We start from the raw sequence: 18,318 nt of genomic DNA, 5'->3' as shown, positions 1-18,318 counted from the left end.
CCCTGGAAACGGGGTGGGGACCTTGGCTCCAAGGTGCTGATGGGGACAGCTTGTGTCCCAACCCTGGCCCAGCTGTAGCACATGCTGGCTGTGCTCTGTGGGCAACTGGCTGGGAGGGGCTGTTGTGGAGGAGAAGTGCTTTGTTCCCCACTCTCCTGGCTCTCCCTGCTTAGCTGGACCAGCTTCACAGCCTGCAGGGGCCAGTGAAGTTCCTGGGCCTGGTGTGTTTTCCCACTCCTGTGGGAAGCTGGAGCAGCCAGCTCCTGCCTGCCCCACTGCACAGGACCTGGCCTAGTGCCATCACTGGTGTAGCTGATCCCTAAAGCTGCCCAGGGGAAGCAGTAGCTCCAGGTGCAGCTTTGCACCCCCTGCCCTGCAGGGCACTACCCAACTCTGCAGAGAGGTTTCTGTTACACAGCCCCTGAGCAGACACACCCCAGGGGTTGTGGTGCTCCAAGCCCTGGTCCCTCCAGCAGCAAGCCTGACTCTCTCCTGCAGGCACAAGGGACATGGGACACTCCAGCCCCTACCCCTGTCCTGTGCCTACAGCCACTTTAGTATCACAGACTCCTCTTTGGAGACCGCCTCCTTGAAGAAAAGGACACGGAGCCAGGTCAGGGCACGCCTGTGGTGCGAGGGTTTCCCAAACGGTACCTTTAATGTGTTTGCAGCAGCAGCAAGCAGTCAGTGCTAGTTTTGGCACCCAGAGTTAGATGTGCAGCACTACACATTAGACACCAAGTCATCCCACCCCAACATTTGATCTAGAGGAATAGAGAAAGTGAACTAAAACAGCACTATGAGCACATACAAAATCAAGTTATTCATGTTCTATCACACTTCCAGCTGGTAATATTAGAAAAATAAACTTAAGACAGGTACTACAACACATTTTCTTTGCCAGCTGGCAAGAGTTTAAAACCCATGAGAACCCCCCTCCCCAAGTTGTTGTTGTACAAAGATCAGCTCACCCGGAATAACAAAACTGCTGTACAGAAAGCGCACTCTGCATTCTCCTCCAAGTACCTGGAGCCAGAATCCTTTCCCCACCCTAGAGAGTCTTGGCTGTGTCATGTCCAGAAACCCTGTGCAGCTCTAAGGAAGGTGGCACACATTAACTCGCACCATTGCAGCAGAGGCAGCAGCTCACCTGCAGGGGCAATCCACTGTCCCACTCGGGCTCTAGGAACTCCAAGGCTGTCTCTTTGTTTCAATAGCCATTTATCTGCCATTTGCATTTCAACAGACAAAATACTCTGCTGAGTATATAAAAACTGTTATAAAAAGGCAATTGTAAAAGATAAGGTATTAGCAGAGGCATGTCAGCTTTTTTTAATAAAAAAAATAGCCATTATATCTGTTTAAATAAGGCTTCTTGTTACAGATTGTTCCAGTTACTGAAGGAAACCAAGGCCTGATGAAAGAAAAAACATTATCCCCCACAAACATTACCCTTCCTGCCCCAAGAACACTCCTCCAGGAAGTCATCCAATGTGCAAAGTGATGAACACTGGGGGAAGCTCCTGAAGTGGTATGCCCAGTCTAGTTTCTCTTGCATTATCATCAAAATCTTAAACCCAAAACCTTGAAGTTCTAAAATACACAAAAAACCCTTCATCTCAATATTCTTTCCAAAACAAATATATACAGCACATTAATATGCAATATGCAAAAGCTCTGTGTTGCTGTTGGCAACGTCTATGCCCTCCCCACCCCTATTCACAGGTGTACCTCTACTGAAACACAATTACATCACTAAGCCTGTTAGTTTGAAAAGGGAATTTAATTCACTTAAAACTTGTAAATTTTGGTGTAGGGGCTCCACTCATTTGACTCTGGATTGTAGACCTCGAGTGTGTTCAAGAACTCATTGCCATCAAAGCCCCCCACTGCATAAATGGTGTTGGCCACGGTGGTGATGCCAGCGTTGCTCCTGGGCGTGGTCATGCTGCCCATCATCTTCCACTCGTTCCTGGCAGGGTCGTACATCTCCACGCAGTTCACTGCGTGCGTGCCATCAAAGCCTCCAGCCACAAAAAGCTTTCCTGTGTGAAGAAAAGGAGCCACGCTCACTGCTCAGCACCAGCTGGCCCTGTGTTCCCACCAGAAGGCTGGACAAAGCCCAAAGGGACCCCAGCTGTTGTCACAGACCTCAACCTGGTGAAGGTCTGCAATTACAGGAGTGACCTGCTTTGGGTCTCCTGCCCATGACAGCTGACAGGAACTTGAGTCAGAGTAGGGGCAAAGTCCAGATTCAAGCAGGTGCAGCTCTAGAAGCTGCACAGTGACAAATCTGAGAAGAGGTGGGGTGAATGCCCCACAACCAAGTGGTTTTTGTTTTTTAATTAAAACTGGCAGTTTAGCCAGGCTCCTACTGGATTCCTGCCCAAAAAGGAGCACAGCTTTGTATTCTACTCGCATCAGAGCAAAGATGAAAAGCCCTGAGGCAGCAGCAGCAAAAGCAGTCCCAGTCCTACCATCACGGACAGCCACGCCAGCGCCGCGCCGTGCCACATTCATGGGCGCCATCAGGGTCCAGGTGTTGTTCTCGGGGTTGTAGCGCTCCACACTGTTGAGGCAGTTCCACGACTCGGCCCCGCCGATTATGTACAGGTACCCCCCCAGCTCACACACGGCCGACTGGTGCCTCCCTGCAACCAAAGCCAGCACAGTCAGCCACCAGCAACAGCCCGCAGCAGCAGCAACTCCAAGGGGCTTTGCTTTGGTGTAGATTTTCGTTTGGTGCAGTTCTGCAATTGCCCTTTTCTCGTCTTCCTTCCCCAGCTCCCCAACAAACTTACGGATGTTAAGGGGAGCACAGCTCGTCCAAGCCTTTGTTACAGGATCAAACACATCGCAGTTCTTCAGTCCCTTCTGGCCATAGGGATCAGAACCACCCACAATGTACAGCTTTCCGTTCAGGGCACACACTCCTGTTGATACAGGAAAGCATGGGACATGAGTCATAACTGGCTGAGTTTCCACCCTGCAGTCCGGGTGCTGCACAGGCCTCACCTGCATTGCAGCGGTTGGTCCGCAGCTCTGGGACAGGCATCCAGTCATCAATCTCGGGCTCGTACATCTCTCCACAGCTCAAGTCATCCGAGTGGCCATTTGATCCACCCACGACGTACAGCTGCCCCTGAGAGGAACAAACCAACACCCGTCACCTCTCAGCACACCACACTCAGCTCCTGAGCACTCGGGTAACCGTGGACTACAGAGAAACAACTTCTAGAGCCATCCTATTCAGTGTGTCCCGTTCAGCTCAGCCCAGGCAGGACAGTGTCCCACAGGCCTGCTCCCCACCCCACACACCATCAGCACCGCCATCTGGAACCGGGCCCTCGGTGTCCTCATGGGTGCGATGAATGTCCACGTGTCCTTCTCGGGGTCGTAGCACTCCACGGTGCGCAGGCACTCCTCCCTGTTGTAGCCCCCTGCAAGCGAGAGGTTACTGGCCCCACGTTCAGAGGCACCAGCCCACCCCCCAGCCCAGTGCCCCCACCCTGGCTCACCCGCAGCGATGAGCTTGCCGTGCAGCTCGGCCGTGCCCAGCCCCGAGCGCGCGTACTGCATGGGGCACATGGGCCTCTCGATGAGGTCGCTGGGCTGCAGCTCAAAGCTCAGGCTCTTCAGCAGCCGCGGGGTGCTCGAGGGGGAGCTCTGGGGGCTGTTGCGGCCGTGCAGGAAGATGACGCACAGCACCCCGTCCAGCACAGCCAGGCACAGGTACGTGTTACCTGCAGGGACAGCACACCGCCACCGTCAGCAGGGCGCCATGTGAAGGGGGACTGAGCTGGGTGCCAAGTGGGCTCTGCTGGCTGTGCCACTCCCCTTGACAGCATGGAAACTTCATTTTTTCAGGTTACTGGTTCCAAGCGTTAGAAAAAGTGTTAATTATCAACAACTATGCTTTAGATACTAAAAGAGTGCTCGAAGGACATATGACAGCAACTTAAAGATTTGCTGGGAGTCTCCTCGCACACACAGACCAAACAGCTCTGTTAATTAACTGTGGACTGCCTATCTCCTTAGGATTTTCTGGGAAAATGATACACACCATAGATTTGGTTGATAAGGAACTGAGATGTATGTAATCCCAGTTTGGCCCAGGTACATCAGAAGCACCCTACAAATTACTTGACTTGTATCATCAGTAAGAAAAGACACCTCAGCATTCCTCAGAGATGTGAAGGAAATCCCCAGGGAGCAGGAGGTGGCAGGTACCCAAGACCAGACACATCTGTTAGACAACCCCTGCCCCTGTTACTCACTCGAAGTCTTCTCTGAAGCAATGATTTTCCACTCGTGTTTAGGACTCTGAACAGTAGCATTTGGAGAAAGACTTCCAGAGGAGCTGCTACTGATCTGCTTGTGATCATTCTCACGTGGTGGCCTCTTCTGCAAAATCAAAAGGCAGCTACAGAAACCTAGCCAGAGACTACAGCTTCTTCTACCTGTGCTTCTCTGAGATACTACGTAGCCACTCCAGAGCAGACTTGTCTACCACCTCCGCAGAGCAGCATTTATAGCACACCTGTATTTTCAGCAGAACATCTTGCCTGCCCAGCAACAGTGGCCAAAAACCACCCTACACTTTTCTCCTGGGACTCACTTCATCCTGCGACTGCAACTTTCTACTGCTGGTGCTGGACTGCAAATCCCTGGAAGTGAGCGTGCATTCCTAGCAGGATTTACAAATGTAATGAAAGAGCTACATGCAGCTGCAGAGAACTGAGCTACCACCTAGGAGCCTCATTCCCAAGCTCTGCTTCTGGAACTTGAGTTAATTATATAATGCTATTTGGAAGTGAATTAACTATTCTCTTCATTCCCTGAAGACAAATTAATTTCGCCTCAGTTCCCCTCTGTGCTCAGATAAGCTGTTTCTTGGATTTTACTCCCTTGATACTTTCCACTAACAGATTTCTGCTTTCATTTCATTTCCAATTAAATTTATACTGTAGCTTACATGATTTTGCTCAATTAAGAGAAACCGCAAAATTTCCAGTTTCAGCACAGTTGGCTGGGTTGTTGAGGCTCTTCCTGAAGCACAGGAAGTTACCACGCTGTCTATTCTGTTCAAGCAGCAGAGTTTATGACCACAGTCCCAAGTCTGCGATGCTTGCACAGTTCCCTGGAGCCTGATCTCCATGGAAACTGTCACAAGACTTCTGAAACACATCACCTAACTCAGATAATCTCACACTGAGGAGCTGGATTGCTAAGCTCAGCTCACCGTGCCAACCAGTGCACTTGTGGAGAACATTTTTGTTATTTCTGAACCTTCATCCAATTAACCACTTATGATCTTATCTTAAAATTGCCTCGACAGCAACAGAAAATACAAAGTTTTGTAATTTAAAAATGTAGAAGTTACACTTTTTCCAGAACTGGCATCCACGGTTTTCTTAGTATCAATAATCAATTGATACTAGTAATATATAATAATAATAATAAATCATACCACTAATAATCGATACAAAAATCAATATCAATAAACAATCTCTCAATTGTTTAGGATGTCTGAAGTTGGTTTTTCTTATCAGAAAGGATTTGTAGAAAACTGTTGAGAAGTCCTGGTCTTATTTCTGAAAATGAACTTTCTGAACATTCACCTCTCTGCTTGTAAGCATTACAAGTGGTATGCAGAAGTGGAGAACTCTGTGAAGGCTTCCTAAAAACAATTAAGAAACTGGAAAATTAGCTGGCTTTTCCTTTTCCTCTCATTTCATTTCTAAAATCCACATTCTGGGATGGACAGTGTTTTACGTACACAATAGCTAAAAATTTCAAGAAGGAAACTTTTTGTGTGAACCTGTTTCACTGTTATAAATATTACAGTGTATTTGCTTCAAAATCATAAATTTAAACCAAGTTCATTTGTATAAAGCAACTGATAATTTACAACTGCTAGTCCTTTTTTACTGTTTCTATCTTAGCCTGCGTTGTACTGAGCCATGTGGTTTTTCTGGAGTTCAAGGATTACACCTGGTTAGAAATAAAAATAAAAGCCATTTAGAAAGACCTCTCAAAAAGCACAGGAGTGATTTGCACTGTCAAAGCATCAGAGAGATCTGGCAGCTACACCGCCAGTGCAGCTGAACAAAAGAAGCGGACGCTGGCAGCTCAAGGATTAGAACTTGGATCTGGAACCTTTTTCTGGGCCAAATTTAACAGATACATTCCCCACTGCAAGCCAAGCAGTCTGTGTTTCTCTACAGTCTCTGGGATCTCTACAAGGTCTCAGCTGACTTCCTACCGCTGAGTTCTTGTCTGCCTCTTCTTTCTTCTAACAGCCAGGATTGATTTTGAAGTCAGAGCACTCTGTTTAGCAAGGGCCAAGAGTCAGCCCAGCCTGCCAAAGAGACAGAAGCTGAGAGCACATCATGGCCTGCAGCAGCTTCCTGCCAGACACCTTCTCATGGTGCACTTCTCCACTACAGCACCTGCTGCCTTCTCTGCCAGCAGAACACAGGACTTCAGGTGTGCTGTAAACTGCTCCAGTCTACCTGGGGTTACCTGAGACTGTCTGCAATTTGTACCTGCACAAACTGAATGTGGTCATCATCACTGCCATACACCTCAGCCTGTCCATCTAGCAGATTTCCATCAAGCAGCTTGTGATCAGCTGAGTAGTACAGCGTTTGCACCTGCAAAAACAACAACAGAACACCCATGTGGCTGCTGTCTCCGTGCTCCTCAGCTACAGGCACATTACCCCAGACACCACACTGCTCGTCAGCTCATCTCAAGCTTGCACAGTGGCAAAACTAAAAGGAAGCAGATGTCATGGTGGCAATCTTCAAACAGGGGGTAAAGGTTCCTTCCTTTCTCAGCTTGAGAGAAATCTTCATTTTCCATGGGCTTCTACTGTTTTCCCAGCACAGAAACATTAGACAAGCAAAAGGCACATTAATTTGCAAAGTTACACAAATTCACAGTCTCATGCAAGCATTTTCCTTATCCCTGCACACAAGTTTTCTGCTCTGAAAAATACACATATTTATCTCCATCAAAAAAGGCCAAGAGAAGCCAACAGTGGGCTCTAAAAGAAAGGTATGGGAATGAGTGAAGACAACACAGATTTAAGTTCTGGAAGAAACTGTTGTCCACCACTGAAATCAGATGCAGCTGTTTCAATGAAATGCATCTTAATTTCAACATGATCAAGCTTTTAAATGAGTTTCTCCAAGAGGAAATACACACTTCAGATTATATGATAGCATCAACATATACTTTTGCCTAGACAAGTGTTTCTGGGGATCTTTCGTGCTTGTAATAACAGACTTGGAAAATCCCGATGTTTCATGAGATTTGGTAAAGTCCATTTGCTGGAGCCAATTGAGAATTTTGTCTCCCCGCTAATTTTGCCATTAAACACTGCCCAGGCGACATCTACCATTAGTATTCATGAATAAAGCCATTTAACAACACACAAGTTTCATAATAATGCATCCTGTAAAGGAGTAAGTAAACACCATTAAATCATCATGATCGTTCTCTGCCCACAGCGGATTTTCTTAGGAGCACTGGGGCAGGACTGCTGCTTCTGTACGTGTCAATACACTTGAGGCTCTTCTTGGTTCTTCAGCCTTGGTATCCTAGTTTTGTTAATAAACCTATGGGGAGATAAACCAACGGGGAGGAACAACCATTAGAAGCTTTTACCTACTGTGCATTTACAAGCAAAACCTGCAAAGGAAAACATCACCAATCTATGGCAAGTCTCAGTACCACCTCCCCAAACTAAAGAAGATAAAGGCCACTCTGAGGCTACTATACAGCAACAGGGAGCAAAAAGGAAAGTGAAGACCAGACTGAACAGTGCATTCAGCTCACCTGAACACCCCCCCAGTTTCTCAGCTTAGGGGTACCTACAGCAAAATTTAAATTCTTTAGGGTCATAGTTAAAAAAGTGAAAAAAAAAAAAAAAAAAGTAAAATGGGATCATCCTTCATATTGGTTTTTTCCTTGTTTTTTTTGGTTTTTTTTTAATGTTTAATCCCATAATCCCATTTTCTTAAAGACTAACCTCTTCCATTAGATCTTCCAGGCTGCCTCCATTTTCCCAGATGCTGCGCTGTACCCAGTTGATTACCTTTGTGTACAATTTGCCATTGCTGGGTAGGCCAACATTGTCTTCCAGCATTATTTCAAGCTTGAGGGAGAAGAGAAAAGATGATTTACTCTCTAGGAATTACCCTGTAGCATGCTGTACTTTACACAGTGAGCACAACTCTCACTTTACCACAGAGCCAGAAAACACCACAAGATGCTTTCAGCCTATGGAACTAGGAAGCACATTTAAACACAATCACCTTTTACACCTGGAAAGGATGACAGCACGTGTTCTCTACAGTTAAGGTTCACAGCAGTAAGAACAGGACACAGATCCAGAACTGTCACACTGTTGGCAGCAGTCAGTAGACCAAGCTTTCCTTCCCCCAAAAGGGAAAGGAAATCCTAGTTGCTTCTCAGGTTGCGTTTTGGAAATCCTGTACCAGAAGGAATTCTACAAACTTAAGCTAACCTTTAACCGTGGGAGCTTGAGAAATTCCTCCTGTTCTGAAATCTCTACAAGGTGTTCCTGAATGTAGCCATCGATCTTGTTCAACAACCGAGAGTCTCCCATGCAGCTGGCAAAGTTCCGGTATGAGATGCAGCTCTGCACGTCCATCTTGGAGAGCAAATAGTCACCACAAACCTGGCAAGGAAAGAGCTGCGGCTTAGTGTACAAGCAGAGAAGTTTTTATACATTTAAATTATCTACCCCAACATACAGCAGCAGCTGTTTTCTAACTGCAGCACAGTGACTGTCTGCTGTCATCCCCATGCCAGTGCTGTAGAGGGAATGTTGCCTTCCACAGGAATATGCACATCTTAAATGAAAAAGACACATTTGGAAGCTACGGACATCTACATTGACCCCACGCTTTTCTACTGAACACCTATCCAAAACTATTTCTCAGGTGAGCTAATAATCCCAATTCCCTTGTAAAGAGTACCCCTATCTGCAGCCAAGGGTATTTCCAAAGTCAAGCACTACCAAATTTATGTTCAGGAGTGTGTGGATTATTCTTTTTCTGACAGATTTACAGGTTTGTTCATGCTCCCAACACAACCACGCACAGCACTGCTGCCACAGACCTGAAGGTAAGGAATGAGCCAAGATTCAAAGCTGGATTTTTTACACAGGTGCACAAATACAAAATGTAACTTCAGAGAACACTCTGGCACCAAGACAGCTCAAGTTGAAACAACACATCCAGCTGGCGCCAAATCAATACCATGCTAAGGAACATCTACAGGAGCTTTGTGCTGAACTCTTCTTCCACAGAATCATCAGGTTTTGGCTCACTAACACCAAAAGGTGCGATGCTGTCAGCCTGAGAAGGCAGAATGGACTTCCAGAAGAGCTGAGAACCGTACCTGCTTAACCCTCTCCATCTTCAACTTCTTTGCTGCAGAGTATACATCTTTCACCAGTTCTTTATCAGCTTTTAACCTATTAAAGATAGAATTTGCCTCTATTATTCTGATTTTTCAAACAGAAGTCTACCCCCTCTCTAGTTACTCTGAGAACTACTTACTGAGCAGTATAGGCATAATTCAACAGAACTTCAACAGCTTCTGGGTTGAGATCATCGAATTTCACATGGGAAACCCCATGACAGTCACTGTCAGTGTTGAAGATTTCAAACAGGTAGGGACTGCAGCACGCCAGCACAGCTCGGTGCGCCAGCATCTCGTGTCCACACACCTTTATGTCAAACACAAACAAGAAGCCCATGTGCTGGTGAGGATTTTTTGTAACTACCTTTGTATTTTCACAGTATGAAGGCCTACTCAAGTGAGTGCCATAGTTCAAACCCATTTTTCCAATCAACAGTCTCCAGCTAAAAGTAAGCATCACTTCTCTCAAAGTGCACCCCATTTTGGTGGTTTTTAGTATGCATTTTTCAGAAAAACAGGCTTCTAAAATCTCACATCTCCCAGTCACTGAAGCAACAGCTTCATGTGGTGCAACCCCCACACCCCCCCAGGCACCCCACTGGGGCAGGGCACAGCTACCTGGAGGCGGACGTCGCAGAACTGACCGCTCTTCCGTAAGGCGTTGAGTTTGGCAACAGACGACTCGATGAAGTTCTCATCCTCAAACATCAAATATCCGTTGGGAATCATTTTGGTGTTGGTCAGGCTGCACACACACAATGGGTAAAGGTTACACACACAGCATCTTGCTTCAGTACAGCAGTACTGGCAACACACTGTTTGCAAACAAACATGCAGGGGAATTAATGGATTTGTGATTTTCAGGGATTGAGGCTACAACTTTTAATGCATCCACATCACTTCAGCAGGTAGTGGGTTCAAACCACAGGCAGAACCTGTGCCAGCTCTGTGGGAGCAAGCTGGGAGCCACTGGATTACACGGATTCCCCTCTCTAAAGATCTTTTTTGGTAGATCCATCCCCAGCTATCATTATTCATCACCACTTTCTGCTCCCTATCACCCTGGTCCAGCTGCATTTTTTCCAGATGCAAAACCCAGCTACACTGAAAAATAAGAACTGAGAATTTAAAGTAGCTAGTGAAGTAGAATAGATAAACATTTTCTGTTTGATTTTATGAGTAATGACTCAGTACTTTAGAGCAGCTGGGAGTCATGAAAGAACATTATGACCAACAAAACAGACAGAATTTAATAAATTCTGAAAAACAATAATGCATTTTAAGCCATTTCAAAGCTAGAACATCTTCCTCGGAAGACCTCGGCCATATACAAACATACCACCTCAGGGAAACCAGTCCAAGACCGGAAAAATAACACCAGGAAACTTAACTTTTTTATCTGGAAGCTATTTTATAGCTCCTTTAATTGATTCTTTTTTAGTTAACCACTTTCCAAATAGGAAGCTAATTAAGAATACTAAACTATTACCCTGAGGTGACCTAATGAATTTGAAATAGTAATTATTAAAAAAAAAAAAAAAAAATCAGATTTGTAAGTTTGAGCTGCTAACATACACAGAAGTACAGTTACCTTAAAGATCTTAGAGGAAAGCATATGTGGAATTCTATTAATGTTACCAACAACAATTTGTATTTCCATCTCAAGTTTAAGAAAATTTTGAAGATCACACTAAATAAGAAAACTCCAAACCAGAAAAAGTGGATTGCAAAAATCAGTAATGAAAATAGCAAGGCTCCCATAAAATACTTCTAGTGTTAATCTACCTATTTTAAATTCACTTACTACTGTGAGTATTCAACTCTAAACTGGCAACAATAATCTTTCTTACAAATATCCATTTGTCATGTTTTATTAAAGAAAGGACACCAAGATTTTAAATTTGCATCATTTCAGCAGAAGTACTGACTACTGTATACACAATTAATGGTACAACTTACCAGCAAATATATGACTGTAAATTTAAAATAGCCCAATGGTATCACTGTGTTAGAACAGAGCACTTGAGTTTCAGGATGTCCTGACAAGGAAGATGTTTGTGGAAATGCAAAAGCAGACGTGTGTTTGCAGCTGCAATATGGATTCCAAAACTATCAGGCTTGAAGATGATGTAATGAAGTCCTTATGAGCTATAGACATGAATTTCTTCTGTGATAATCATGCATCATAACCTGCAATAAAGGAGAAGGTATCAAGTAAGGAAAACAGTTAGTGCCGCCACATATTTCATATAAAACTTGATGTATGTTCCTGACCCAAATAAACAAGTTTTTCTTCACAAAAAAAGGTGGGTTTTATTCCACAAAAAGCAAACAGCCTGAAAAATTCCATATTGACACCAATATGTCCTCATGCCTAATAAGAGATCAACCACATCACCATTATACCCCCGGAGACAAGAAAAGGGCTAAACTAGTACTTACAGAAAAAGCTGGAAGAGCTGAATCCCATTTTTAGCCAATCCCTTACCTACTCTGCCCTTCAGCACGTCCTATTATCATTACTGCCTGCACAAGTAGGTAACTCACACGTAAAGCCAACAAAAATGACTCCATTTTCTAAAAGCACACAATCCACAAGCCTCCTACCTTTGGCTCTTCTTGTGCTCATCTACTTATAGCCTTCTTCTACCGAATGCCTAAAATTGTCTGAAGATGGATTAAGGACATGTCTGAAATGACTGGGCATGTCTCCAGTCTCTGCTACTTCCAGAAAGATTTATAAAGTCAGGAATCACTATCTGTATGACAGCCTTCCTTGGTAAAAAGTCTCTCTGCCACGCTGGGAACAGAATCTGTTGGGTTCTGGTTGAGCTCTGCACCAGCAGTGCAGATCAGGGTGGCTTCGCTGGGAATCCACATGCTGGTGGGCTCTTTATGCAGGGATTTTTTGGGGAGGGAAGAAGAGGAGGAGGAGCAGCAGCAACAGGGAGGGAACAGGCAACACTCATTCTGGAACTTTCCATGACCCTGGTACCACCTCAGGAAAACATCAATCACTTCAGTTCCAACACTATATTTGTACCTACAGAATAAATGCCACATTGGGAACTGGGTTTCCTAAAAATAGGTGCAGCTCATTTCTCCTTGTCAAAAACTGAAAGTGCCCTCCATTGCAGAGAAGAGAACCTTGTGACCCTGGTGCATGGCCAGGGCTCAGGCCAGGGGTGACTGTGGCAGGAGCAGTACCTGCCTGGTGCCCAGGCAGCCTGGCAGCTCCAGCAGGAGGCTGATTCCCGGCAGCGGCAGGGGGCATTATCCCACCACGGACCAGCTCCACAGGACACTGCCCCCATCCCCACAGCTGGGCACGCAGAATATTCCAGCCGGCAGAGAGCTGCGCAGGCAGAACCAACACTCGCTGAGCTTGGCTGCTGGAGCAGGCACAGCCACACAGCCGGGAGAAGGGAACACCTGCTCCCGAGCACAGCAGCGTCCGCCGGGAACGCAGCACTCCGGAATGCTGGGGCACTGCAGGAGCAGCACCCCGGGACACAACTTCCTGAAACACACTGCGATGCCAGTGAGCTTTGCTGGGAAAAGAAATCTAAAGCAATAAAGGTATATTATTTTTGTAATCCTACAGGCAAGTTATGAAGCTGACACCAAGCTCTACTTAACAAATATTATTTAATTAGGCATTTGGCAGTCATCGCTTCCCCCGTTGGTACAATTGGCATAATCACTGCAACTTTTAAAGCAAGCAAACTTCTCAAACACAGAACCCAACAGCCTGATGTCCACACCTTCCCCAAAGACTCAACGCAACAAAACATTCCGAGTCACAGGACAGCTAGTCAAACAATTCCAACTAAATCCCACAATCAGCCTCGCTCTGTTTACATCTCTGGGCATGTTTTGTCACATTCTGCTGTAACACATCTGTTTTATTTCCAGTGTTCTAACTCTTCCACATGTACTTGCTTGGGACCTTGAAGACCTAAGAAGGTCATCCAAAATAGTTCTGGATTGAAACAGGAGATTTTTCTTTTAAAGTCCTCCTTTGTGCAAGACACCAATCCCATGCAGATGCACTTATGCCCCTAATGGTATTGTCCAATCTGAATATCTAGGAACTTGAACATCTTAATTGCTGCCACAGAGTTTCAATGCTGTTGTGTGTGTCATGGCTAACATTATTACTCAAAACAGCATTAAATCTGCACAAGCAGATTCACAACTTTCCATATTTTGGTTTGGAGTACTTCTGCTAGAACACAACCCAAACTATCAGCCAAAATTCACTGCAAAGTCAAGAACGCTGCCTATTCTGCATTAAAGGTTATAAACAGGTACTGCAAACAAACTCATTCCCTTAAATTATTTTTAAAACTCAAAATCACTTTGCTGTTACCTTCCCTCCCTTGCCTATATTCCCTTTTAGCTCAGCACATCAAGAACTATGTGGCATTTTTTATAATTATCCAGGATTTTGAATTTTTTTAAGCCAAGTGAGATGTTCCCAGATGACTGTCAGCCAGGTAAAGCCTGGTGCTTCTGACACGATGACTGTTCAAGCTCCATCCAAATGCACTTCTCTAAACACATTAAAACTACAGAATTATCATCCCAGATGGGACCAACACATTCCATTGGAGAAAACTCCTACTTGAGAGCAGCTATTCCTCGCACTTACTTTTAAAATGATGCAAAAAAAATAAGAGTAATCCATAAACTCTGGATTTTTGTTGTAGTTTGAACAGTAAGGACTGGTACTGGTGTTGGGGCTGGAGACCCCCTTGGATCAAGGGCCAATCACGCTGGGCTCAGGCAGGCCTGAAGCCATGGGACATCCCCTTGGTGTGTTCCAGCACCCTGGCTGTTCCCAAGCACAGCAATGCCAGGACTCAAATGTCTGCCCAGCTGCTCAATTTTAAACACAACCTTGTTGTAGTAACTGTGTTTCTTGACCACCTCATGTTGTGCACAGACTGAGATTTTCCTTTGCCATGTATGTGTACCACTGGACCATGAGCAAGTGACAGCTCATAACGCACTCAGAGATAAACTGGCTGCACACCTGAACTTCCAGAAGGGAGATTCCCTCCTTTTAAACTCCTCTATTTCACTGTATGCCCATTTAAAGGTACATTCAAGAAGACTCACCTAAATAGCAATGATACTCAGACACAGCGATCCTCAGTGCTGCCCTAGGCCTCTCTCCCGCAGAGTTTCTTGCAGGAGCTGTGCTCTCAGGTGACCACCGAGACAACAAGCCCCAGAGGCAGAAGTCACCTTGCCCATGACCTAACAACACAGGGACCATCTATTTTACCTCTCATCTTTAATACAGCCCGTTTTCCATGTGCAGTATTTGCTCTGTGCCAATTCTGCACAAACCTTTTAGTCAAATTAAGGTATTACTTCTTCAATTCACAGGTAAAGCACTACTTTGGGAGAGATACTTGTTAATCTTTTGACCTAAAGTCAATACTTGCTGATATAATGACAGACACTTGATTGACACTTGTGAAACAAAAATGGAACTTAACACCCAGTCAGTGCTTTCTGGCTTCTGACAGCCCAGCTCAGAAGAAATGTAGGTCACACCTACGACTGCTCACAGTCCATTACCTATATCAGAAGATAAAACCAAACATCCTCAAAATATTTTTTTCATACATTAGCATTTATTTATGGTAAAAACGCACCATCTATTCATGTCTGAGCCTGCATTTGGGCAAAACACCACAGACCAAGACACTTACCAACATACTTTACACCACTAAATAGGCTCAATCTCTTTATACCAGTAATCTGAAGTAAGACTCGGAATTTACAACAATTTTGCTTTGCTTATTCACTTTTCAGCTGCTTTCCACTAAAGATTTAGTCTCACTGATAACTATGACTTGTAGACAAAACTGTTCTATTTCACCTGCACATCAACCTCAGTCGTGCTCCCATGCCAACAATGAGGAGAGAGGGAGAGAAGAGGGAATATTTGCTATCACTGGTTAGGAACTGAAAGGGGAAGGACAGAGTACTGTGGACATTTTTCAAAATCTCTTACATGCAGCCCTGGAAGATGTAATGCTTGGACTGTCCTCTATAAAGAGTGCTTCCAAACACATTTATGCATGCAGACTTTAAAAATTTATAAGCAGCAGGCTTCATGCTTGAATGTTATTGCTGTTCCAGCGACAACCCTCAGCTGTAACACCCTGGCTGCCCATTCAGCACTGGTTTCCAGGACTGGCCTCCCAGACTTCAGAGCCCTAGCTCTGGTCATTAGTTCCCTTTTCACACTGGTTCTGCCTTTCCTCTCCTTTCCCACCTTGTACTTTTGCTGTTGTTGTCACAGTCTTTATCTACATCTCTTTTTCAACCTTCTGCCTCACATGCACTCTACTAAAATCTGAGTTCTTTCCTCCCCTTTCCCCACCCCCTGGGTTTATTTTTTCTACTAATGCACACTTCCCACAGTTCTCCAAACATGTCACGTAACCAGTGATTCTTGTTTGTATGCCCTCCTTGTGTTCCACCCCCATTCTGGGCAGTTTTTGACTTTCTTACCATCTCCTACTCCTTAAGAACTCAAGCTGAGGAAGACAAAATTAGACCTAATTACAGCAGCTAACACACAGCTTCCTAACTGGAAAGTATTCCCTGACTGTCGTATCCTGTGCTCCAGGAGTCAGGCTTGTGGCTACAAAATCCGCTTTCTAAAATTACACCAATCTCACCATCAAAGCACCACATCCTGCTTGCTTTCTTTTATTTAAGCTTGCTGACAGAAGAGAATAAATGTGGTGTCTACACACTCATCACTGCAAACAACAAAAAAAGTCCTCCCTTCACAAAGCACACAAATAAGGAGAGACATGAGACTGTATTTCCATTAGTCTATCACCACTCATCTCCTTAGGAAATAACTCGGACGCTTTGCCTCTCACTGTCAGCATTTTTCTACCCTGTATGAAATTATAACCAATTCAGGTTTTATTGTCTGTGGGAATGCTGGGTAAAGGAAAAGCAAAAGTGCCAATGCAAATGCATTTTCTACCTTGAAGTGCCTCTAAAAAAATCTAAAAAGCTCTGGGAACTGGTGCATGCAGGCAGAAAATACTGTACACTCCCCAGACACCCCCAAAAACCAAAACCAAACGGCTCTGGTCATTCACCCTCACCAGCTTTTCCCAGAAGCACTAACGTGGGCTGACAGCCACTGTTTTTGCTTCATTATCCCCCACTTCCTAGAACTGGTATAGATGACAAGGAGCGTCATGACATTGGCAACCAGCTGTCAGCACACGTTGCTCATCCCGGAGCGGCTACTTCCTTCAAAGTCCAGGATTCCCGCGATTCTCTTACCCCCCCATCCCCCCCCGCTAAGGGTTTAGGAAGGTGCTACTCCGCGGCTGCAGCGTGGCGCTTGGAGAGGCAGCGCCTGACCTTGGCACCGCACCCGAACGCACGGGGAACCCGGGAGTTCCCGGCCGGGGGAAACACCGCACCCGGCGGCCGCCGGGGCCCGCCCGTTCCCCCGGCACGGAGGGAGCGGCCTCACGCCCTTCAGGCCATGCGGACAACTCCGAGGCCCAAGAAAACGGGCCCCGAACAAGCAACAAAGCGCGGCGGGTCCGCAGGGGCACCGGTTCCCCGAGTGCGAGGCGGTCGCCCGGGCCGCCGCCTCCACCCGCTCCCCAGCGCCGAACAAAGCGCGGCCAGCACGGTCCCTGGCCAGCCCCCGCCCGCCGTACCTGGTGCCTCTGAGCGCGGACGGCGCTGAACATATTGGGGGCCTCCGGACTGCGGGGGAAGAAGACTCGCAGGCGCAGCCCGGGCCGGCCAGGAAGGGGCAGCGGAGGAACGGAGGAAGAGGAGAGGAGAGGAGAGAGCGGAGGGAGCGAAGAGAGCGGAGGGCGCGGCGCTACCGAGGGAAGGCTGCGGGAGGAGAGCGGAGCGAAGAAGCGCGGCCACGAGAGCTACGGGCACACGCACGACACTGCGCCCCGGACCCTCCGCCTCCGCGGGGCGGGAGGAGAGCGGGGAGGGGAGGAGGCGGTGCTGGGGCGGCCCCGCTCGGCTACGAAACGATCCGGCCTCCCGCCCTCCGCGCCCGAGGGCGCTCTAGCCGCGGCCTCCTTCCCCCCCCCCCCGGCTGAGGGCCGGCGGGAAGAGGCGCCGTGCCCCGTGGAGGGTGAGGCGGAGGAGGTGTTTGGGGCTGAACCGCCGTGCTCCTTTCTGCCGGTACTGGCTGCCGCCTGCAGCGTTGCCTGCAGTGCTCAGCCACGAGGACAACTGGTTCAGTAACCTTTATTTTTCAAACCTGGCGCTGCCTGTTCTCAGGCACGACACCCCCTCAGCCGTGAGACCCGCGCTGCCGTGACACTCCCTCAGTCGTGACTCTCCTTCAGCCATGTCAGTTCCTCAGCTACAGCTCTACTTCGGTTACTACTCCTCCTCTGCCGTAACACTCCCTCAGTCGTTTCACCCTTCAGCCATCGCTCCCTTTCAGCCATAACACCCCCTCAGCCACGACTTTCCCTCATCCGTTTCACCTCCTCAGCTATTACTCCCCCTCTGTCATTGCTCCCCCTCGGCCGTGGATCCCTCTCAGTTATGAACCCCCTCAGCCATGATTCCCCGTCAGCCACAACACTCCAACTGTAACACCCCCTCAGCCATGTTACCCCCTCAGCTATAGCACTCCCTCAACCATGACTCTTCATCAGTCTGGGCTGTAGTTCAAGGCATCATACCTATTTGACCAAAAAAATACCGTGTTTAATGTTTGGAACTCTCCGTGGCAGCTTGCCCCCTGTGTGAGGCCATGCCAGCTTCATCCCACCTTACTCCATCTCCCTGGAATCCCTCTGGGAACGGCATTTTCCCAGC

General features: G+C 46.8%; 1 protein-coding gene across 3 annotated transcripts; it reads right to left on the bottom strand.

Moving 5' to 3' along the window:
* Positions 1-614: 614 nt before the first annotated feature.
* On the bottom strand, positions 615-17,467 carry IVNS1ABP (influenza virus NS1A binding protein). Of its 3 annotated transcripts, none has more exons than XM_082287643.1 (15): positions 17,181-17,467; positions 11,419-11,649; positions 10,078-10,204; positions 9,597-9,766; positions 9,436-9,511; positions 8,537-8,710; positions 8,039-8,164; positions 6,549-6,656; positions 4,278-4,404; positions 3,519-3,743; positions 3,319-3,440; positions 3,016-3,142; positions 2,802-2,933; positions 2,478-2,651; positions 615-2,045 (listed from the first exon to the last, which is right to left on the bottom strand). In XM_082287643.1, the coding sequence occupies exons 3-15, from the start codon at positions 10,186-10,188 to the stop codon at positions 1,792-1,794; spliced, it is 1,926 nt and encodes a 641-aa protein (XP_082143769.1). In that variant the 5' UTR covers positions 10,189-10,204; positions 11,419-11,649; positions 17,181-17,467; the 3' UTR covers positions 615-1,791. The 3 variants fall into 3 exon arrangements, with proteins under 3 accessions (XP_082143769.1, XP_082143770.1, XP_082143771.1); XM_082287644.1 differs by lacking the exon at positions 17,181-17,467 and adding an exon at positions 12,067-12,324; XM_082287645.1 differs by lacking the exon at positions 17,181-17,467 and adding an exon at positions 11,902-12,008.
* Between the last annotated feature and the right edge of the window lie 851 nt (positions 17,468-18,318).

This window comes from Coloeus monedula (genome assembly GCF_965178545.1).
Source record: "Coloeus monedula genome assembly, chromosome: 9".
Classification (NCBI taxonomy): domain Eukaryota; kingdom Metazoa; phylum Chordata; class Aves; order Passeriformes; family Corvidae; genus Coloeus; species Coloeus monedula.
Note: the sequence above shows the minus strand (reverse complement) of the source record. Positions and strands in the feature narration are given on the sequence as shown.

What these genes read in the sequence shown, in the direction of transcription:
- IVNS1ABP (XM_082287643.1), bottom strand. Translation starts at nt 10,188, where the DNA reads ATGATTCCCAACGGATATTTGATGTTTGAGGATGAGAACTTCATCGAG. An exon ending in TGCTTCAGAGAAGACTTCGA is followed by an intron (nt 3,744 to 4,277) that starts GTGAGTAACAGG and finishes CTGTCCCTGCAG; the next exon opens with GTAACACGTACCTGTGCCTG. An exon ending in TGGCGTGGCTGTCCGTGATG is followed by an intron (nt 2,046 to 2,477) that starts GTAGGACTGGGA and finishes TTCTTCACACAG; the next exon opens with GAAAGCTTTTTGTGGCTGGA.